Source organism: Anser cygnoides, chromosome 26 (assembly GCF_040182565.1).
Source record: "Anser cygnoides isolate HZ-2024a breed goose chromosome 26, Taihu_goose_T2T_genome, whole genome shotgun sequence".
Lineage (NCBI taxonomy): Eukaryota > Metazoa > Chordata > Aves > Anseriformes > Anatidae > Anser > Anser cygnoides.
In genome coordinates, this window is record NC_089898.1 from 4,739,357 (window position 1) to 4,758,111 (window position 18,755).

The 18,755-nt window shown below is 64.5% G+C and overlaps 3 protein-coding genes across 5 annotated transcripts; 2 read left to right on the forward strand and 1 right to left on the reverse strand.

The window, feature by feature from the left end:
• Nucleotides 1-599: 599 nt before the first annotated feature.
• On the reverse strand, nucleotides 600-7,430 carry RETSAT (retinol saturase). Its single transcript, XM_048054170.2, has 11 exons — nucleotides 7,181-7,430; nucleotides 6,419-6,601; nucleotides 5,539-5,780; nucleotides 4,902-5,103; nucleotides 4,261-4,458; nucleotides 4,047-4,166; nucleotides 3,238-3,376; nucleotides 2,947-3,056; nucleotides 2,404-2,570; nucleotides 1,976-2,135; nucleotides 600-1,715 (listed from the first exon to the last, which is right to left on the reverse strand). Exons 1-11 carry the CDS (start codon nucleotides 7,344-7,346, stop codon nucleotides 1,567-1,569), a joined length of 1,836 nt encoding a protein of 611 aa, XP_047910127.1. The 5' UTR covers nucleotides 7,347-7,430; the 3' UTR covers nucleotides 600-1,566.
• A 68-nt stretch (nucleotides 7,431-7,498) lies between these two features.
• On the forward strand, nucleotides 7,499-14,444 carry ELMOD3 (ELMO domain containing 3). Of its 3 annotated transcripts, XM_066983384.1 has the most exons (12): nucleotides 7,499-7,660; nucleotides 8,479-8,547; nucleotides 8,625-8,676; nucleotides 8,913-8,975; nucleotides 9,094-9,182; nucleotides 9,504-9,627; nucleotides 10,162-10,284; nucleotides 11,198-11,328; nucleotides 12,054-12,130; nucleotides 12,297-12,424; nucleotides 13,354-13,535; nucleotides 14,068-14,443. In XM_066983384.1, exons 1-12 carry the CDS (start codon nucleotides 7,514-7,516, stop codon nucleotides 14,212-14,214), a joined length of 1,332 nt encoding a protein of 443 aa, XP_066839485.1. In that variant the 5' UTR covers nucleotides 7,499-7,513; the 3' UTR covers nucleotides 14,215-14,443. The 3 variants fall into 3 exon arrangements, with proteins under 3 accessions (XP_066839485.1, XP_066839487.1, XP_066839486.1); XM_066983386.1 differs by having other exon boundaries at nucleotides 13,354-14,444; XM_066983385.1 differs by lacking the exon at nucleotides 8,479-8,547.
• A 1,633-nt stretch (nucleotides 14,445-16,077) lies between these two features.
• Nucleotides 16,078-17,673, forward strand: ADRA2B (adrenoceptor alpha 2B). The gene has a single exon (XM_013200998.3). It carries the CDS (start codon nucleotides 16,359-16,361, stop codon nucleotides 17,529-17,531), a length of 1,173 nt encoding a protein of 390 aa, XP_013056452.3. The 5' UTR covers nucleotides 16,078-16,358; the 3' UTR covers nucleotides 17,532-17,673.
• Nucleotides 17,674-18,755: the final 1,082 nt, after the last annotated feature.

Consider the following 18,755-nt stretch of genomic DNA (forward strand, 5'->3'; position numbering starts at 1 on the left):
AAAGAGGGCTGGAGAGACGTGCCTGTGGTGTGGGAACTCCTTCCCCTGCTTTTCCCACGTGGAGTTCACTTCTCCCTCACACCAGTTCCCCCAAATCCGTCTGGTTCCTGCTCCCTAGCAGGCTGCCGGAAAACTGCCCCCTCCGGCTGCCCCGTGGGCTCCCAGCAGGACTTTAACTGGGGGCTGAAGTCCACGAAGCCGGGCTGCTCAGCCGGCACGGCTCTAGCTAACCCTGCTGGTACTGGGAGGCACTCGCCAGCTGGGCACCACGTGCTGGGGGCACCCATTTGTGGTGCCCCGTTATTTTATTGTCCCTGTAAGCAGGCCGTGCTGGTGCAGGACAGCCCCTAGCGATGGGGTTTGGCCCCCTCCTTAGGAGCACAGCTCTCTCCTTCCCCAGCTTGCCCAGGCTGGTGGGAAGCCCTGAGAGCCCACCACTGTCCTTGCTCACTGCCACCCAGCTGGGGGGATCTGAGCCAAGAGGTCTGGAGAGCAGGGATGTCTCTGCTCAGCCCTTTCTGCGTCCCATGGGGGATGCAAGCAGCCCCTTCACGCCACCCTAACCCCAGCGCTGCTGCTCCCACATCACGAGGCACTGATGGCATCACAAGGCTTTTTTATTTAGTCTCATGTGCTTCCCTTCCCAGCACTGCGGCGGTCGGAAAGGGCTTTGATCGTGTGCCCAAGCTTCTCCCGGCCAGCAGACAGGCCGGGCTTTTTGCTACTTCTACAGGAGTGGGGATTGGCACCATCACACATCTCAGGTGATGAGCAGCGCCGACTTCTGCAGCATCACTGGACCGAGGGCTGTGGGATTGCAGAGCGTGCGACACCGCCGCAGCAAGGCACGCCGTGGGACGCCCCATAGAGCTGGAGAGCACTGCGTGCCGTGGCTCCTCAGTAACCTTAAATCCAGCTTTAATCAATCCACTTGGCGTGCAACAACGCCTGCTCTGCTGACCCGCTGAACTCTGCTGGCAGCAAGCAGCCGCGAGGCTGCAGGACGAGGGCTGCAGCCAGGAGCGGGCTCCTTCACGGGGAGAGCCTCGCTGAGCCTCCTGTGCTTTCGTTAACACGCAGTGACGGGGCTTGCCCTGGCTTGGGACGATTTGCCCTCGCTTCGATGCAGCCATCACCCACCCAGGGACTGACAGCAAACGGGTCTGATGCTGCCTGGGCAGGTTTGTGCAGGGTGCTGCTGGCGGAAGCTGCTGGGCTCTGCCTTCTGGCACACCCCATTTTTGGGGAGTGCTGCAACTTTGCTCCTGGCCAATGCTGCCCGTGTCAGCTCTTGGTGTCCCCAGTGCTGGGAAAAGGGATTTGCCCTTCAAAAGGGCAGCCGGGACCGGGTGGTGGTGTGCGTTGTGGTGGAAGGAGGCGTGCTCCAGCTGGGCAGGACCCGAGGCAAGCCGGCCAGATTCGGCAACAGCTTCCTCCTGGCCTTCCATCCTTCGGAGCTGTGTGCGAGGAGGATGCGCTACCTATGCCAAAGCCACCACTGAGCCGTGGTGTGGGGGTGATTTGCTGGGCTGGGAGGGGAAGGGGGCACTGGTGGGACGCCGGGCCTCAATCTCTCTTCTTGTCGTTGGTGGTGGCCCGTGTGCGCTTCCTCAGCCTTAACGCGTCCAGGTGGACGTTGCGGTTGAGGACGGCGCTGGCACAGAAGAGGGCTCCGTGCAGGGCTCCCATGAAGCCGCACATGAAGACATCCTGCCCTAGAAGAGAGCAGGAACGGGCTTCATCCTGCCCAGTGGAACCAAACCAGCAGGGCAGCCGTGTCCCGGAGCTGGGGGGCGCCCAGCCCTTTCCTCCTGCATCGCAGCGGCGATGCGCTTCAGTGCGTGCCAGCAGCTCTCACGGCACCCCACGGCACGGAGGTGGCTCGTCCCCTCGTGCCGTTGGGGGACTGAAGATTTTTGTCCTCCCACCCCAATTCCCTGGGGATGTCCTCACCCGAGGACAGGGGCTGTGGTACCTGTCAGGTAGAGGTTGGGGACAGCCGTCTGTGGCCGCATGGCGGCTATGGCTTCGGCTTGCGTGCGGGCGATGTCGTGGTCGACGCCGTAGATCTCCCCCCGGGGGCTGGCGATGTAGTGCTGGTTGGTGAGGGGCGACCCTCCAGAGATGTACTCGATCTGCAGGGCACAAGGGCAGGCACGATGGCAAAGGGGGTCTGGTGCCCCCAGACATGGGGCACGGTCTGGGACAAGGCTCCCTGCAGCCCCTGGGTGGTGTTCGTGGCCAAGTTTGGGCACAGCGTGGTCCCGGAGGACAGCAGCCAGCCCCCTTGCACCATGCGCGGTCAGGAGGCTGCTGAACGGGCTGGTGCCACCCAGGACCCAGCAGACCCAGACGGGACACAGGAAAGGAGCTGGAGGACCCGTGAAGCCCTTGTTTCCTCACCTTGTCCTCAATATTGGGGTAGAGTTTGAAGACAACCTCCATGACAGCGTCCACAAAGGTCTTCTTCAGGTCCTCGTAAGCATCTCCCCGTTTGTTGACCTGCTCATCCTTCCACTCCTCAAACCACTCGTATTTGGCAAAGGTCACGATGGCCAGTGTGGATTTACCTGCAGCAGGACGAGGCTGGCCTGTGTCCCTCTGCCCCCTCGATGCCACCACTTCGCTGCCACCAACCCAGCCCCCCCATAATCCCATGAACGTCTGGGACGTGTCCAGGTAGCTGTGGTCCCATGTCCTTGGTGTAGTCACCAAATGGAGCCTCTCCTCCCTTTCCCCTCGTCACAGAGCAAGCTGCTCAGCACCTTCTGGCTGCGCCGGAGACCCTCAGACCCCTCCCTGAACAAAGCCAATTCGCACCCCCTTATTTCCAAACCCCCAGGGCATTATTTGGCTGCTTTAGGGGAAACTCTCCTCAACCGCAGTCGGCAAACGAACCAAAACCCAGCGAGAGGTTTCGAGTCGCTGCCCAGCTTCAGCCTTCACCTGGGTGCCTCGTTTCCCACGTGGGGTCCTTGGCCGAGGGGCAGGTGACAAACAGGAATGGGATGTTCTTGGCGGCTTCGTCTCTGGATGAAGTCAGGTACCGGTTCATTCTGCGGAGAGACACAGGGGTTGGGGCCGGGTTCATGCAAGCCTTTCTGCGAACACCTGCCAGAGCCGAATCACCACGCAGCGAGGATCTGCCGAGAGCATTCTGAGCATTTTCCGAGCTACCACCCAGGAATTTATCTCCCTATGCTCAGCGAAGCACGTCGGAGATGAGGGCGAACGTACATTTCATCCAGGTCATTTCCTAGGTAGACGAAGTAGTTCGTGGCTTCCAGCCCCAGCTCTTGGCTCGAGCCCGTAAGACCTACAAAAACGCTGAAACTCGCGTCTCCGTGTTTCACCATGCCAAGCTGGGACTGGATCTCTGCGATACGGGGGAAAGAAGTGGAAAATTAGTATTTTCCTGGCTGCTCAGCTACGGGGAAGTGGCAGCCTCTCCTTTCCTAGAGGAAGCCCCTGTCGGATCTGTGTTGCTCCCCTTGATTGTGTTGGCTTGCAAAAGTGATGTCCTCCTGTCCCCGAGGGGCAGGAGGGCAGCTGGCAGCTGTACAGACGGTGGCAGAGCCGTTGTGTCCTACTGGAGAGGTCTTAGGGTAACCTTGGCATGAGCTTTCGGTGCATTTAACTACTTTTTGTGACTTAGCTGTGCTCCTGCTCTGCAAACACTGAACACTTGTTCAATATCGTTGTCCAGAAAGCTCCCACCGAGACAGCAGGGAATTTTGTGGCAGCGCTAAGCTCATCTTGGAGGAGTTTCACCAGCTTTCACAAGCTCCTGGGCACTGTGCCACGTTTTTTGCAGCAAGCAAGCAGCGATGCCAGCTCCAGCAAGCCAATTTAGCCTTGATAAAGCCCCTGCAAAGGGACTCGGATCACCGCTGGGTTTTGCTGGTGCCTAGCAAAGAATTACAAAGCTGCTTCCTGATGTGGATGCTCTGGCTGAGAGGGGATTACTGCGCTAATCCCAGTCAAACCCAGCGCTGGAGGCAGCAGCTCTCGCCCCCCCCTGCAGGGCTGCTCCCGTCGCGTTTTACCAGGCAGAGCCCGCGCCTCCGCCGGCAGGAGCCGTTCGTAGGTGTTAAATAATCCAGCGTCCGAAATGATGGTGGAAGCGAAGATTTTCACCAGATCCTGCCCCTTCTTGACACTCACGCCTGGAGGGGAGAGGCAAGGAGGGGAAAAAAGCTCTGGTTAAAAGCGCCGGCGGGGGAAGCTGCGTGTCCCGTCCCGTCCTGTCCCATCGCTCACCGCAGGCTCTGCCCTGGGAATCCAGCAGGATGCTCTGCACCGGCGCCCTGCCCAGCACGTTGCCCCCGGCCCTCTGGATGATGGGGATGGTGTGAAAGGCAATTTCCCCGGACCCCCCTTTGGGGTACCAGGCGCCGTAGAGGTAGTGGTTCACCAGGATGCCGTGCATGGAGAAGCTGGCCTTCGAGGGGGGCACGCCTGGAAAAAGGGCGAGCGTAAGGAGCATTTTCCCGGAGCCGGGCAGGAGGAAGGTTCGGGGCAAGAGGAAGGTTCAGGGCGGGAGGGCTGTGCCAAGGCTGCAGCGCGGAGGCAAGCAGGAGGTTAGCGCAGGACGGCTGCTCCCTCGCGTACAGGATTCCTGCTGGGAAGCTGAAGGATGCAGAGGAAAAGCCACAGCCCTGGGGACGAAGGCGAGCAGGGGACAGCAGGCAGGGGCACACTGTGACAGCGCTGAGGATGGCACCGAGGGCTCCGGGCGGTTCGGCAGCAGCGACGCGATGCGAAGCCAAGCTCGGGGAGCTGGGATCTGTCCGGCACGCATCCAAAAAGCAAAGCAGAGCAGGATTTGGGGGTGGGGTTGGTTTTGTTATAAAGGATCTAACTTCACCCCTACAGGGTGTCCGGGCCTCGCGGCGCCGTACCGTAGGTGGGGAAGATGTAGCTGAAGATGGCGCGGAGCTCTGCGTTGGCGGTGAGGCCGTCGACCACATCCTTCAGGCTGCGCGAAGCCATCCGGCAGAAGGGGCTGAGCCAGGGCAGCAGCCCCGAGCGGCACAGCAGCCGGGCCAGCGGCAGGGGCAGCAGCTTCAGCACGCCCACGGCTTTCAACCCTCCCCTGACGCTCTGCGAGAGAGGGGGGCTGTCGCAGCGCACCCCCGACCCTCCCCGCGCTGGGGGAGGCCGCCAGGGCTGCAAACAACCAGGGGCTGGGCACGGAGTGGATTTTTCTCCTTTCTTTCACTGCTCACGCCCTGCTCTGAGCACATCCAGGGTGTCCTTAGATGGGTTAAAAGCTCTGTGCGCGATGCAGGGCTTTTGGGGTACAAAATGGAGATTTTGAGGTTTTTCTCCTGAAGTGTTTGGGACGGTGACGCTCTGCGCGGAGGCAGGTTGTGCAACACCACTGTGCTGTGTGGTCGCCAAAAAGCTGTCCCCAGGGCAGCAAAGGGGAAGAACTTCCTTTCCCCTGCGTGACTCCAGAGTGAGGAACCGGAGCCAAGCGTCCCAACCACGGCCCCGCGAGCGGAGGGAATGTGACCGAGCCCGTGCCCCCGGTACCTGCGTGAGCTGCTCTAACTCATCGATGGCGCCGGTTTCTCCGGGGAAGCGCTTCCTCAAGCCATCGAAGTATTCCTTCCTCCCCGTGAGGACGTGGTGCGCCCTGCTGCGCTTGGGCTCCCCCAGCACCACGGCGTCGTAGGCGGCCGGCATGGGGACCCACTCGAGCTGCCCCTCCGTCAGCTGGTCCACGATGAAGCGCATCATGCGGCTCTCGTGCATCTCCCCCACGTAGTGGATCCCTGCAAGAAGCCACGGCGGGGCGTTTGGGGGGGGATTCAGGGTTTATTCTGTTTATTTCGGGGTTTATTCTCCTCGCACCGCATTCCTGTGAAATTCCCGGCTCCTCCGGGCTTGGCAGGGTGCCCACAGCCTCCCGCTGCTGGGGCAGAGTTCATGTTCAAAAGGAAATCCACGTGCTAACGCTGCATTTTGAGGTGGTTTTTCAGGAACTTTGGTACGCATTGATACAAACTTCCCCTCCTCGCCACGCTGCTGTCAATAATTAATCCTGGGCACGCTGCAAGACGCACAGAGCTCGACTTTGTCTCGCTGGAAGAAGCGTGCTGCGGGGACCTGCCCCTACTGGGGGTGCCACAGGGATGTGGCTGTGTCACAGCGACGGGGCATGTTGCGACAGCAGCGTCGCGACGGCAGCACCGTGGCCGTGCTCTCTTTCAGCAGGGGAATTTCTGGGCAGGGCACGTCTACGAGACGCCACCACTCGTCCCAGCAAAGTGCTGGGTGCGTGCTGGGGATGACACTGCGACCCCGGTTCCCTGCGTGGGGGCAGCGTCCCCGGGTTCCCCCCCCAAGGGCTTTGGGTCCTGGGCTGGTTCCCGCCCCGTACGAGCATCTCCCTCTCCGCGCCCGCGCTTACCAGCGTCGAACTCGAAGCCCTTCTCGCTGAAGGTGTGGCAGCAGCCCCCCAGCTTGCCGTGCTGCTCCAGCACCAGCACCCGCCGGCCGGCCTTGGCCAGCAGCACGGCCACCGCCAGGCCCCCGATGCCGCTGCCGATGACGATGGCATCCAGCCCCGCGGGGACTTTGTCTGCCGAGAAAACTGCGGGACGGGGGTCCTCAGCGGGGGCTCCCGAAATCTCGATGGGGGGATGCCACAGGGATGGGGCACTCGGGGGGGGGCAATAGGGGCTCTGGGGATGGAGGTCCTGGGGATGGAGGTCCCGGGACATCCTGAGGATGGTGCACCTGGGGGATGGGGGTCCCAGGGGATGGGGGGTCCTGCGGCATCCCGGGCACGGGACACCCGGGTGATGGGGGTCCCAGGGCATCCCAGGGACAGGAGTCCTGGGGAATGGGGGTCCCGGGACATCCCACGGATGGAGGTCCCAAGGGATGGGGGTCCCGGGACATCCCGGGGACAGGGGTCCTGGGGGTCCCGGGCTCTGGGGGTCCCGGGGCATCCCGGGGACAGGGGTCCTGGGGGTCCCGGGCTCTGGGGGTCCCGGGGCATCCCGGGGACTGGGCGCCTGGCAGATGGGGGTCCCGGGACATCCCAGGGATGGGGGTCCCGGGGTCTGGAGGTCCCGGGACATCCCGGGGCTGTGGGTCCCGGGTGCTGGGGGTCCGGACTTATCCCGGGACGCCCCGGGGAGCACGGGGACGGGACGCCGACCCCTACCTGCCTTCAGCACCGCCCTCCGGGCAGCCTTGTCGGTGACCAGCGGGGCCGGCGGGCGCCGGGCGTCAGCGGCGAAGGGGTTGGGGCCGCGGGCCCTGACCCAGCGGAGCAGGGCGAAGAAGAGGAGGAGGCCGAGGCCGAAGGCGAGCAGCGCGAACGGCCCCATGGCGCGGCGCCCGTCTGCGGCGTGCCACCGCCGGCAGCGAGACCCCGCCGCGCCGCGCCCAGGCCCCGCCCACTCCCGCTCAAGCCCCGCCCACGCCGCCGGAGCCCCGCCCACGCCCCCCGCCCACCCTCCGGCTCTTCCCGCCCCCCTCCCTCCCCGCGCGGTGCATGCCGGGCGCTGTAGTCCCCTGCCCCGCCCCTCCCGCGTCCCTCCCCCCCTTAGCGGACTGCAGCTCCCGGCAGGCAGCGCGGCCGCGCCTGCGCAGTGCGCCGCGCCGAAGCTGGCTGCGCCCGGCGGCCCCGCCGCCGCTTCCGGTGGGCGAGGGGTCAGGGGGCGGGGGGCGGCGGGGGGCAGCGGGCGGGGGGCTGCCGGGGGGGCGGGTCAAAGGGCAGGGGGCGGGGCTACGGGGGCCGGGCTGGGCTCGGGGGGGCTCAGTGGGAGCGTTGGGGACCCCCTTGGGGGGCTCAGTGGGACCCCGGGGGGGGCATTGGGGACCCTCGGGGGGGCCACTGGGGGCCTTGGGGACCCCACTGGGGGCCTTGGGGGGCTCAGCGGGGACCCCATTGGGGACCCCTGGGGACCCCTTTGGGGGGCTCAGTGGGGACCCCTGGGGACCTCTTAGGGGGCTCATTGGGGACCCCCTTGGGGGGGTCCATTGGGGACCTGGGGGGGCTCATCGGGGACCCCTGGGGACCCCTCTGGGGGGGCTCACTGGGGACCCTTGGGGACGGACCCCGTGTGGGACCCCCTTAGGGGGGCTAATGGGGACCTTGGGGGGCCCTTTGGGGACCCTAGGGGGGGCTCATTGGGGGCCCTTGGGGACCCCTTTGTGGGGCTCACTGGGGACCCTTTGGGGACCCCTTGGGGGCTCAGTGGGAACCTTGGGAGGCTCAGTGGGGACCTCGGGGACCCCCTTAGGGACCCCCTTAGGGGGCTCATTGGGGACTCCCTTGGGGGGACCCCTTTGGGTGGTCATTGGGGACCCTTGGGGGGCTCATTGGGGATCATTGGGGACCCTCTTTGGGGGGCTCCTTGGGGACCCTTGGGTTCACTGGGGACCCCTGGGGGGCTCATTGGGGATCTTTGGGGTCCCCCGGGCCCCCCGCTGACCGGCACTGCCTTCCCCCCGCAGGCCATGAGCGCCCCCCCAGCGCCGCCCGAGGAGCCCCCGCTGTCCCCGCCGGTCCCCGGGGTGTCAGGGGTGAGCGGCGGGGGCCTGGGGGGCAGCGGGGGGTGAGGGGCGGCCCCGCTGAGCGCTGCGTCTCTTTCCCGGCTTAGATCTCGGCTCCGAGGCAGCCCGGCCTCCTGCGGGCGTTCGGGGGGGCCGCCGGTAAGCTGCCCCCCTCCCTTCCTGCTCCGTCTGCTCCCTTCCCTTGGTGGAAACCCCCGGGGAGCTGCGGATCCCCCGGCACCGGGTTTGGGCTCTGCCGGGGGCCGGGTGGCTGCGGTGTGGGGGCGCGGGGAAGGGGAAGGGGACGCCTCCGAGCCTGCTGAGGGCTGCGGGGGGCGAGCAGCCCCCCCCGGCCTTCCCCACTTCTTGCCTCCAGCGCGTGCTTCCCTCGGCAGAGAGCAGCGAGGAGGTGCGGAGAGCGCGGGAGGAATGGGAGGCGCTGGAGGAGATCCAGCCAGGTACTGCTGATCCCAAAAGCGCCTGGGATGGGGGGGTTCGGGCAGGAGTCAGCTCCAGCGCCCGCTTCGAGGCAGGGCTCGGCCGGGAGGGCTGACGCTGCTCCGCGCCTCCCCGCAGGGCTGCCGGGGAAGTCCGGTCCCGTGCCCCTCATCTCCTTCAACGAGGCGCTGCAGCACTTCCAGACCGCCGACCTCTCCGCCTGCAGGGTGCGTGCGGGACGCCGGCTCCCAGCTCCCCGCTGCCGGCTCCAGCCCGGAGGAGAGGGGGACGCGGGGAAGCTGCGGGTCCCCCCGGCGAGGGCGCCCACGCTCGGCGTCCTGCCTCATCGCCCCGTTCCCCGCCTCGTGCTCTCCCCTCGCCTCGCGCTCCTCTTTCCCCTTGCTCCCGCCCTGCTGCCCGGCTCTCTGCGATCCCTCCCCTCCCGCTCTGCCCACCGGTGTTTCTCCCCCCGCCCGATTCCCACGGGACCGGCCCCACCCTCATCGCTTTTTTTTTGTTTGTTTTTTTTGCCTTTTTCCTCTCCGCAGAAGAAGATCCAGGCGACGGCGCGCAGGCAGGGCCTGGCCGCTCTGCTTCGCTTCCTCTTCGGCCCCCCGCGGCTCCAGCAGCAGCTGCAGGGCGAGCGGGACCTGGCTCTCGCCATGGCTCACTGTGAGTGTCCCCTGTGCCCCCCCGTGGGCCGTGGGCCCCACCGGTGTCACGCCGAGCGCCGCTTGGGGGTCCCGGGGCACGCACTTATCCCAAAGGACACCTCCTGTCTCCTTTGCTTCATTCATTTGCACGCTCGTGCTTGCTGGCGGGGGGGTGATGGATGCCCAGAGCATGCTTGCACGAGGAGATTCCTTTCCTCCACCTGTGATTCGTGGTTGTTGTGGTTCCCCGGCCAGGGAAAACTTTCCAGCCCGCAATATTTCCCGTGCTGTTTGCGTTATTTAGCCCCCCGGCACTCACACAGCGCGCAGCTTTGTGTTTCGGCCCCTCCCGGGCTTTATTTTGAATCCCTCCGTTCTCCCCTGCGGCAGGGTGAACGCAGCGGGGACGCTCTCCGTGTTCCCCTGAGCCGTTTTCTGCTGCTCCCAGCTGGCCTCCGGCGTCCCCCTGCCGCTGGGGGTGGCTCCTGTCCCGCTCTGCGGTGACAGCTGAGGGGGTGCCCGGTGTCACCGGGTGGGGGGGTTTCTCTGCCAGGTGGCCTGGATGACAGCGAGGCGGTGCACATGAGGATCCTGCAGACCATCTACAAGAAGCTGACCTGCTCCCGGCTGGGTTGCCCGCGCTACGGCGCGCACTGGGAGGAGCTCGGCTTCCAAGGTACAGCCAGGGGCTGGGGGGGGGGACACACACCCGGGGCAAGCCTTCGCGAGGAGAGGTCTCGGCGGTCCCGTTCCCTCCTTCAGAGGTGGTGTGAAGGCTTGGGGGCTCCTTCCCTCTGCCTCCCTGCAGTCGCTGCCCCTGCTGTTGTCTTGCAGCGGATATTTGGCCGCTGCTGCCCCAGCCAGGTGTCAGAGGCAGGACCGCACCTGGACGAGCTGCCCAGCACCCTCGGCAGCCTGCGTCCAGCTGGAGGGGACAGAAGTAGCTGCTGTCACCGCTTTGCCGGGGCCGTTAATGCTCTTCATTAGCAAGCGATCTCTGCGGCTAATGAGGCGTCCCTGGAGGGCTGGTTTGTCAGCCAAGCCCTGGTCAGGGCTCTGTCACCGAGGGCGCGTCGCAGGTTGCTTTCAGCCTCTGCTGCGTGCTGAAAACAGCGTGATTAAAGCCGCCTCTGTCTTCTCAAGTGTGGCTTCACCGGGGTTTTCGGTCTGGTTGACTTGAGTTAAATAGGCCAGCTTTTAATGAGGGCTGAAACCCGCAGGAGAAGGTGAACGGCTCCCTCTTCTCTGTAGCATCGAGTCCACAACTGGTTTTAATCCCCCTGATTTAGTTTACCAGCTTCAGCCAAGTTTGCCCTGGGGCGGGTAGAGCTTGAAGATCCAAATTCCTAGAGGTACTGTGGGAATCGGCATGTGGGGAGGAGAGAAGTGCCTGTTGATGCCCACATCAAAGGGGCTATGGCACCGCTTCAGCGCCTGTTAGACAGGGCAATTCCCAGGAAACTTCCCCAGGACGTGGTCGCTGAGGTTCCTCTGCTCTCCAAGTGCCAGGGCTGTGGCCGGGAGCAAGCGGCCCCAGGACGAAGGGGAGGTGACGGAACAGCCCTCGATTCACCCTCCTCGCTTTCAAGGTGCGGATCCGGGCACCGACCTGCGAGGGACGGGGATGCTGGGCCTGATGCAAATGCTGCACTTCGTAATGGACGCGCAGACGCTGCCTCTGGCTCGGCAGATTTTCAGGCTGTCCCACCACGAGACACAGGCACGTCCTCCCACCTTCTTTGCTCACCCTCTGCCGTGGTATTTACCTCTCTCTTTCTAAAGCTCAGGGAAAGGTGAGCACAAAAACCTTCCTGTCTTCTCAGTTAGGGCCCGATTTTGTGCTGCGCCTCTTTGCTTGGTGGTGGGGTCTCTGGGGCCATTCGTGGTAGGGCTCTGCAGCTCCATCAGGGGTTTCTCCACCAGCCAGAGCAGCTTCGCTGGCTGCTTAGTCCTCCTCACGCTGCTCAGGTGAGGCAGGTGGTCCTCGGAGAGCTGAGGAGAGCTGGTCAAAGGCTGAGGCCAAACCCCCGGGTTGTTTTTTTTTCGCTGGGAATAAGATTTTAGAGAGCAGAGCTTCCCTGGTGGGGCTCCGGTCTGCGCTTGTGTGAGTTCAGAGGGCTGGCACAGACCAGACCGAACGTCTGACCCTGCGTGGTGTGGCCAGGAGCAGCACGGTGGGACAGTGAGGGTGAGCAGAGTCCTTCAGTTTGGGGCAGTCTTGGCTGCTTTTAGGTTTAAGCCTGGCTGGATCCACGGCATCCATCTGAGCCTGCATCTGCAATATTAGTGTCCTGATATGTGAATCTGTTCCCTGCAGCCATCACCGCGTGGGTTTGGGGCCGTGCAGACGCAGCACCAAGGGGCTGGTGGTGCCGAGGCACCTCTGGGTGCTGGAAGGGAGGACGCCCTTCTGGCAGAGCCGACGTAACGCCAGTTCTCTTGCAGAATTTCCCCTTCTGCATCATGTCCGTGAACATCACCCGCATCGTCCTGCAGGCCCTGAGGGAGGAATGCCTCTCCAGGTGAGGACTGAGCTGTGCAGCCGGGCTGTGCTGCGCCCTCCTGACCTCGGGGCTGCCGCACCACGGGCTGCCCAGGGGGAGAAGCGAGGAGAAGCGGCTCCGCTCGGTCCCCCCGGGCGTGCTGCGGTGGCGGCTCTGCCGGCTGAGCCCCTCTGTCCCCGGGCAGGGAGTGCAACCGCAGGCAGCAGGTCATCGCCGTGCTGAACGACGTGTACACCGCGGCGTTTCTGCAGCTCTACCGAGTCTGGAAATCGCAGCACAAGACCGTTGCTGACTCCGGCTTCCTCCTGAAGGGTGCGTATCCCCACGCTTCACCCTCCTCTCCCAGCCAGCAAAGCGACTCGAGGCGTGGGGACCAAGCCTGGTGTGCTCTGGTGCTCTCTGCTCTTCTGGGAGCACCACGTCCTGCTGGGATGAACTCAACAGGGCAGAATGCGCGGAAGGCCCCAGCCGTTCATCTTCACACAGAGCTTTTTCAACAAGTGGTGTTATTATCTTAGCACCCTGCGGTTTTTTGTTTGTTTGTTTTGTTTTTTTCCTTCTTAACTTCGGAGTCTCAAATCTTTTGACAGGCAAGCGCCTGCCGCTTTCGGAGGGGCGCCGTGTCGTGGTGCCTCGGGGTGGCAAATCACACCAGCGGGGTGACCAAACGGGGCCGTGTCTCGCCCCAATTCCTGCAGGCTCGCTGCCGTAGCGTGGGGCTCGGTTGCATAAGCGCTGTTTGTAGCGCGCCGTGTAAGCGGGGCGGCCGCTGCCGTGCTTTTCGCAGCAAGCACCACATTAAGCAGCAGGGATGTTTACTCCGGAGGAGGGGGCCCTGATGGAAGCAGAGCTGCTCGCATGCGCTGTGCTAATGGCTCTCTTAATTTGGGGTCCTGCTGGTGTGGCCAGGCGTGGGCTTGGTCCTGCCCCCCGGCAGCTCTGGGCTTCCCCTTCAGTGGGGTCGGCTGGGGGGGTGCTGTGGTAGCTGGGGCTGTGGTGCTGAGCTCTGCTGGGGGGGGTGGCGAGGAGCTTTTTGTGCTCTCAGCCCAAGCGCAGCCTTTCCTGAGCAAAACAACCGTGCCTTTTCCAGAGGGGATAGCGGCGATACACTGGGACTCAAGAAATAGTCTGTAAATATTTGAGTAAATGCCGTACCCCGGGAGCGTGCGTTCCACGCTGCGTCCCTGCCGCCATCCAGCCCTTGCTGTCTGTTTGCATGCTTTTCCTTTGACCTTTTCCAGAACTGGAGCTATCCACCAAAAAGAAACCGAAGCAGCTCCTGAAATCCTTGGAAGCCTACGTGAGCAGAAGCTCCGTGGCAGACGGCATCCAGCGACCGTCCCCTCCCTCCGGCACCGGCGGCTCCATCAGCGCCGGCCGGGCTGGCGAAGAGATAAACTTCACAGGCATCTGCGACCTGCAGGTTGAGCTGGAAGGGGAGCCCCGGCTGGTCTGAAACCCGCAGCGGGGAGCCCTGCTCGTGGCACCGCTACCGGGGGGTGCCCGGTGCTGCTCAGGGGGCTTGGAAGGGGCTTGCCCCAAAGTGGGCAGAGCGATGCCTCTGGGCAGGAGGTGCTGAGAGCCGTGGTGGGAGAAGCGGCTGGGACCCAGCTTCGGGCAGTCAGCCAGCTGGGGCACTGTGGAGCGTAGATTTTGCCCTAGATCCCCCAAAAAGGGTGGCCGTGTCCCTCCCCTGCGGTTTGGTGGCGTCGCTGGGAGCCGCGGGGCGGCGGCAGGAGCCAACTGCAGGCTTCGACCCTTTCGAGGTAGAATTAGTCGGGTTGGCGCTTGGGCTTGGTGACCTTGAAGGTTTTTTGCCAACCTAGGTGGTTCTGTGATTCTAAAACTAAGCACAGGAGGAAACTGGGTGGGTTTTATTAGCCACCGGCCCTGGGCTGGGTTTCACATCTGCCCGGCTGTCGGGAACGTGGGGTGCTGTTTGTCTTTACCCCCAGCAGGAAGAGTCTTGCTGCGCGGGGCAGACCCACGGCTGGAGCTGGAGCGCACCGGGAGGGCTCAGACCTGGCTGGAAATGCACGTGGGAGCCTTCCCCTCTCGCAGGGCTCCCCACTCGCTGCTCCAGAGCACGTGGGAGGGCTTGAAGCCCGTAGTTTCGGGCCAAACCCCCTTATTTCACACCAGTAGTGCTCCAAGAGCCGTGAGCACGGCCCTGTTGCTCTGGCTGGGGCAGTGGGTTTGAACACAAGCCCAGTGTTTGGGGAGCCCTCCTCAACTCCCCCCGGGAGTTACTATGTTGGTACTTATCAAAATAAGGCATTAAAAGGAAAAAATAAACTTTTCTCAGCGTTCAGAAGCTTCCTGACGTGGGCTTGGTGGTTTCCGTGGCTGGGCTGGGGGCGAGGTGGTCGCGAGGAGCGGGACGGGGCCAGGAGAGGAAAAAGGGCCTGATTCTGCCCCGCAGCGAGGCGGTGCTGGGAGCCCCGTCCAGCCCCCGGCTGCAGACAGGTGACTTCTCTGTGCCCACCTCTTTGTTTCAGGAAAACCTCATTTAAGAGGAAAAAAGGTTTTTTGCCTGCAGATGCCGGAGCCACATCGAGCTTCGGGTTGGAGAGTGGGTCTGAGGCTCTGCCCCATCGTGCCTCAGTTTCTCCCTCAATAAAACCCAAATTTCAGTGATGGCTGTGGATAAAGGATGGGGCCGTGCTGGGGGAAAGCCCCTGCAGCATCCCTGGGGGGTGAGGAGGAAAACGGGGTCAGGTCGGTGTCCCCACCAGGGGGACGAGGACGGGTCCCCAGCATGGGGACACTGCCGTTGGATGGGGCATGGAGGCAAACTTGGAGCAGCAATGACTGCAGCATGCCCGGTGCTTAGAAGTGCTCCAAAAGCATCTTCAGCCCTGGAAAAAAAGAGGGAAAAAAGCCCCAAAAGCGCGGAGCTGGAGATAAAAGTGTCTTTTAACAAGTGAGATCCGGGAGCTGGAGAGACAAAGGTGCCTTACGGCGCCCGGCGGCGGCTGCCTCATTGATTGCCCCGTCTGAAACAGCGCTTGGGGACAAAAAGAAAACGGGCAAACCTGCACACACACCCCCAGCACAAGTGCCAGAGCCCAGGCAGCTTTTTTTTTTTTCTCATAAAAAAGAAATGGGGCGGGAAGAGCGGGGCATGGAGCTGGGCACCACCGCTCCGCTGCTCGTCATCCCAGTTGGAGATTTCTCTTACGGGTTTTAGCGGGGCCGCTAAGCAAGCGGGGTTCTGTGTGTGTCTGTTTTTGGCATCGGTGCCTCGAAACCTGGGCAAGGTCGGGTCCTGAGTGCATCGAAATCATGGCAAAAAGGGGCAATTCCAGGAATTTCTGCCATCGGTTTTTGGAGCTGCTTGGGTGCCCCATCCAAACCCCTTAGGGTCGGAGACAGCGGGGAGATCGGGGGGAAAGCAGGTTTAGGGCCAAAGTGCCCCAAATTGGGGGGCGGCTGCGGGGTGGCCGCGATCGGGGGGTTCATCCAGCCCTGGGGGGCACAGGGGCAGCGAGGAGGGGTCGGGGGGGACCCCAAAAGGAAGGGGTGGGAGAAGGGTGCCTGGGAGGGGACGTGGGTGCTGGCGCACGATGCGGTTCCTGTCCGAGGGTGACAGTGCTGGGGGGGTGACAGGGGTGCTGGGGGGGGTGACAGGGGTGCTGGGGGGGGTGACAGGGGTGCTGGGGGGGTGACAGGGGTGCTGGGGGGGCTCAGGTGCTGGGGGGGCTGGCAGTGAGGCAGGGGCGCGGGTACTGGGGAGGGACGAGGGTCCAGAGGAGACGCAAGTATTAGGGGGGATGCAAGCACCGGAGGGGGGGGGGGACACCATCCCGGGGGGGGTGGCACGATCCGGGGGGGGCGGGTTTGAGCCCGGCGCATCCCCCGGCTCCTCCGCGTGTCCCCGGTGCCGCCCGGGTCCGCCCCGGGGGCGGGGGCGGCTCAGAGCCCTCCCGCGCCCGATCAAAACCCCACGGAGGCGGCGCCCGGCGGCGCAGAGCCCGGTGGCACCGGCACCGGCACCGGCAGGCGGGGACCGGGACCGGGACCGAGACCGGGACCGGGACCGGGACCGGGACCGGGACCGGGGACGGGCAGGGGGCGGTCAGGGGGCAGGCAGGGTGCGGGCAGCCCAGCAGCAGCAGCAGGATGGCGAGCGGGACCCCCGTCCCCCAACCCACCCCATCCTCATCCTCCCGCCCCGTCCCCCGCGTCCCGGGGGGCCGCTGAGCGCCGGTGGCCGGATCCCGGCTCCGTGCCCCCGTCCCCCGCCATGGAGAGCCCCGAGGGGGGGTACTCGGTGCAGGCCACCGCCGCCATCGCGGCCGCCATCACCTTCCTGGTGCTCTTCACCATCACGGGCAACGTGCTGGTGATCATGGCCGTGCTGACGAGCCGCTCGCTGCGGGCGCCCCAAAACCTCTTCTTGGTCTCGCTGGCGGCCGCCGACATCCTGGTGGCCACGCTCATCATCCCCTTCTCGCTGGCCAACGAGCTGCTGGGCTACTGGTACTTCCAGAAGACGTGGTGCGAGATCTACCTGGCCTTGGATGTGCTCTTCTGCACCTCGTCCATCGTGCACCTCTGCGCCATCAGCCTGGACCGCTACTGGTCCGTCAGCCGCGCCATCGAGTACAACGCCAAGCGGACGCCGCGCCGCATCAAGTGCAGCATCCTCATCGTCTGGACCATCGCCGCCGTCATCTCCCTGCCGCCCCTGGTCTACAAGGGCGAGAAGAAGGCGGCGCCGGGCGGGCGGCCGCAGTGCAAGCTCAACGAGGAGGCCTGGTACATCCTCTCCTCCAGCATCGGCTCCTTCTTCGCCCCCTGCCTCATCATGATCCTCGTCTACCTGCGCATCTACCTGATCGCCAAGCGCCGCCACCGCCGCGGCCAGAGCCCCCCCGCCGCCCCCAGCCCCCTGAGTTCGGCGCCCCCAAACGCGCCCCCCACCGCCGATGGGGACACCCGGGGACCCCATCCCCTGCCGGCGGACAGGACCTCGCTGCTCAGCCCCGAGGAGCTGTCGGCGGCAGCGGTGGCGACAGCGGGGGCCGATCGGGGGTCCGAGGGGTCCCCACGGCCCACGGGGCGCCCCAGGGACACTTTGGCCACGGGGACAGGGCGGGTGGTGCTGGCGCCCACGCTGAGCCCCGGCCCCTGGCGGAGGAAGGCGCAGGCGAACCGGGAGAAGCGCTTCACCTTCGTGCTGGCCGTCGTCATCGGCGTCTTCGTCCTCTGCTGGTTCCCCTTCTTCTTCCTCTACAGCCTGGGCGCCATCTGCCCCCGGCGCTGCAAGGTGCCCGAGGGCGTCTTCCAGTTCTTCTTCTGGATCGGCTACTGCAACAGCTCCCTCAACCCCGTCATCTACACCGTCTTCAACCAGGACTTCCGCAAGGCTTTCCGCCGCATCCTCTGCCGCCGCGGCGCCCGGACGGCGTGGTGAAGGGCTCGCCCCCCCCCCAGAGGCACTGCGCCTTGCCTCCCCAGCCCCCCGACGCTACGACGGGTTCGTGCCGCGGTTTTCGGGGAGCTTTGCTCTTCCTTCCACCCCTCTCGCCTTCGCTGTCTCTGCCGGTCCCGGTGGCCGTCCCCTTGGGGCACCCCGCTCGCACTGAGGCTCTTCATTTTCCCCTTTTCCCCCTCATTTTCCCTTTTTCCTCCTCGTTTCTCCCTTTCCCCCCTCCCGTTTTCCTCCCCAGGCAGCAGGCTCTCGGCTGGCAGCGCCTGCCCGCCCGCTGCCTCGTCTCGCTGCCAAATTTGCCGCGGGAAACCCGGCCCCGCGGGGCTGGGGGCACGTGCCGCCATGCCACACATCCCCTGTCCCCAAGCCTGGTGGCATGTCCCCAGCCGTGCTGGGATGCTCAGCAGGCAGACCCCAGCCCGGGAACGGCAGTGAGGGGGTTCAGGGATTTTTCTCCCCACCCTACACACGGTGCCCCCAGGAAATCGCTTTTCTCCCTGTTTTTTGGGTGTCCCAGCCGAGCCCCCCCCAGTCCCGGGGCCCGCTGCCTTTTAACAATAAAAGATATTTTGTAATAAGAAAAAAAAATCATTTCCTTCTCGACGCCGCGGAGGGGACACGGGGGCACAGCCCAGCTGGAGCAGCCACCTCGCCCCATGCCCCTGCTGGGCCGGGGGGCCCTGGGACCCCCCCCGTGGTGCAAGGGCAGCGCTCGGAGCTGAGTTCCTCCCGTGGCCACGGGTCGCCCGCCCAGGAGGAATGTTTGCAGCGCGAGCGGGAACAAAATGTTTGGACGGGGTCGGTTATTTATGGCAGCGCACGGGGAAAATAAATAATAATTAGAAAAACACCCCCCAACCCCCCCCGCCCCAAAGAATAAATCCCTGCAGCTGCCTCCCGCAGGGCCCGACCCCGAGGATGTTGAACCGGACAGGGGTGGGAGGCAGCGCCGGGGGACGGGGACAAAGCCCCGTGCTGGCCGTTTGCAATGGTGCCACGTGAAATGACCGGGGGGGGGGGTGGGATTTTCGGGTGTCTGATATAGGGCTGTGCTGCCCAGCCTTGGGACAGGGGGTCTCCTGGAGGGGGTTTCGTGAGCTGTGCCTGTGGGGTGGGGGTCACGGTGGTGCGATGTGACCCATGTCGGTGTGACCCACACTGCTTTGTCGTGACCCACGCGGCTGTATCGGGACCCACAGTGCTGTG

What these genes read in the sequence shown, in the direction of transcription:
- RETSAT (XM_048054170.2), bottom strand. Translation starts at nt 7,346, where the DNA reads ATGGGGCCGTTCGCGCTGCTCGCCTTCGGCCTCGGCCTCCTCCTCTTC. An exon ending in CTACATCTTCCCCACCTACG is followed by an intron (nt 4,459 to 4,901) that starts GTACGGCGCCGC and finishes CCCTTTTTCCAG; the next exon opens with GCGTGCCCCCCTCGAAGGCC. An exon ending in GTGGGAAACGAGGCACCCAG is followed by an intron (nt 2,571 to 2,946) that starts GTGAAGGCTGAA and finishes GTCCTGCTGCAG; the next exon opens with GTAAATCCACACTGGCCATC.
- ADRA2B (XM_013200998.3), top strand. Translation starts at nt 16,359, where the DNA reads ATGGAGAGCCCCGAGGGGGGGTACTCGGTGCAGGCCACCGCCGCCATC.
- ELMOD3 (XM_066983384.1), top strand. Translation starts at nt 7,514, where the DNA reads ATGCCGGGCGCTGTAGTCCCCTGCCCCGCCCCTCCCGCGTCCCTCCCC. An exon ending in GCTGGAGGAGATCCAGCCAG is followed by an intron (nt 8,976 to 9,093) that starts GTACTGCTGATC and finishes GCCTCCCCGCAG; the next exon opens with GGCTGCCGGGGAAGTCCGGT. An exon ending in TGTCCCACCACGAGACACAG is followed by an intron (nt 11,329 to 12,053) that starts GCACGTCCTCCC and finishes GTTCTCTTGCAG; the next exon opens with AATTTCCCCTTCTGCATCAT.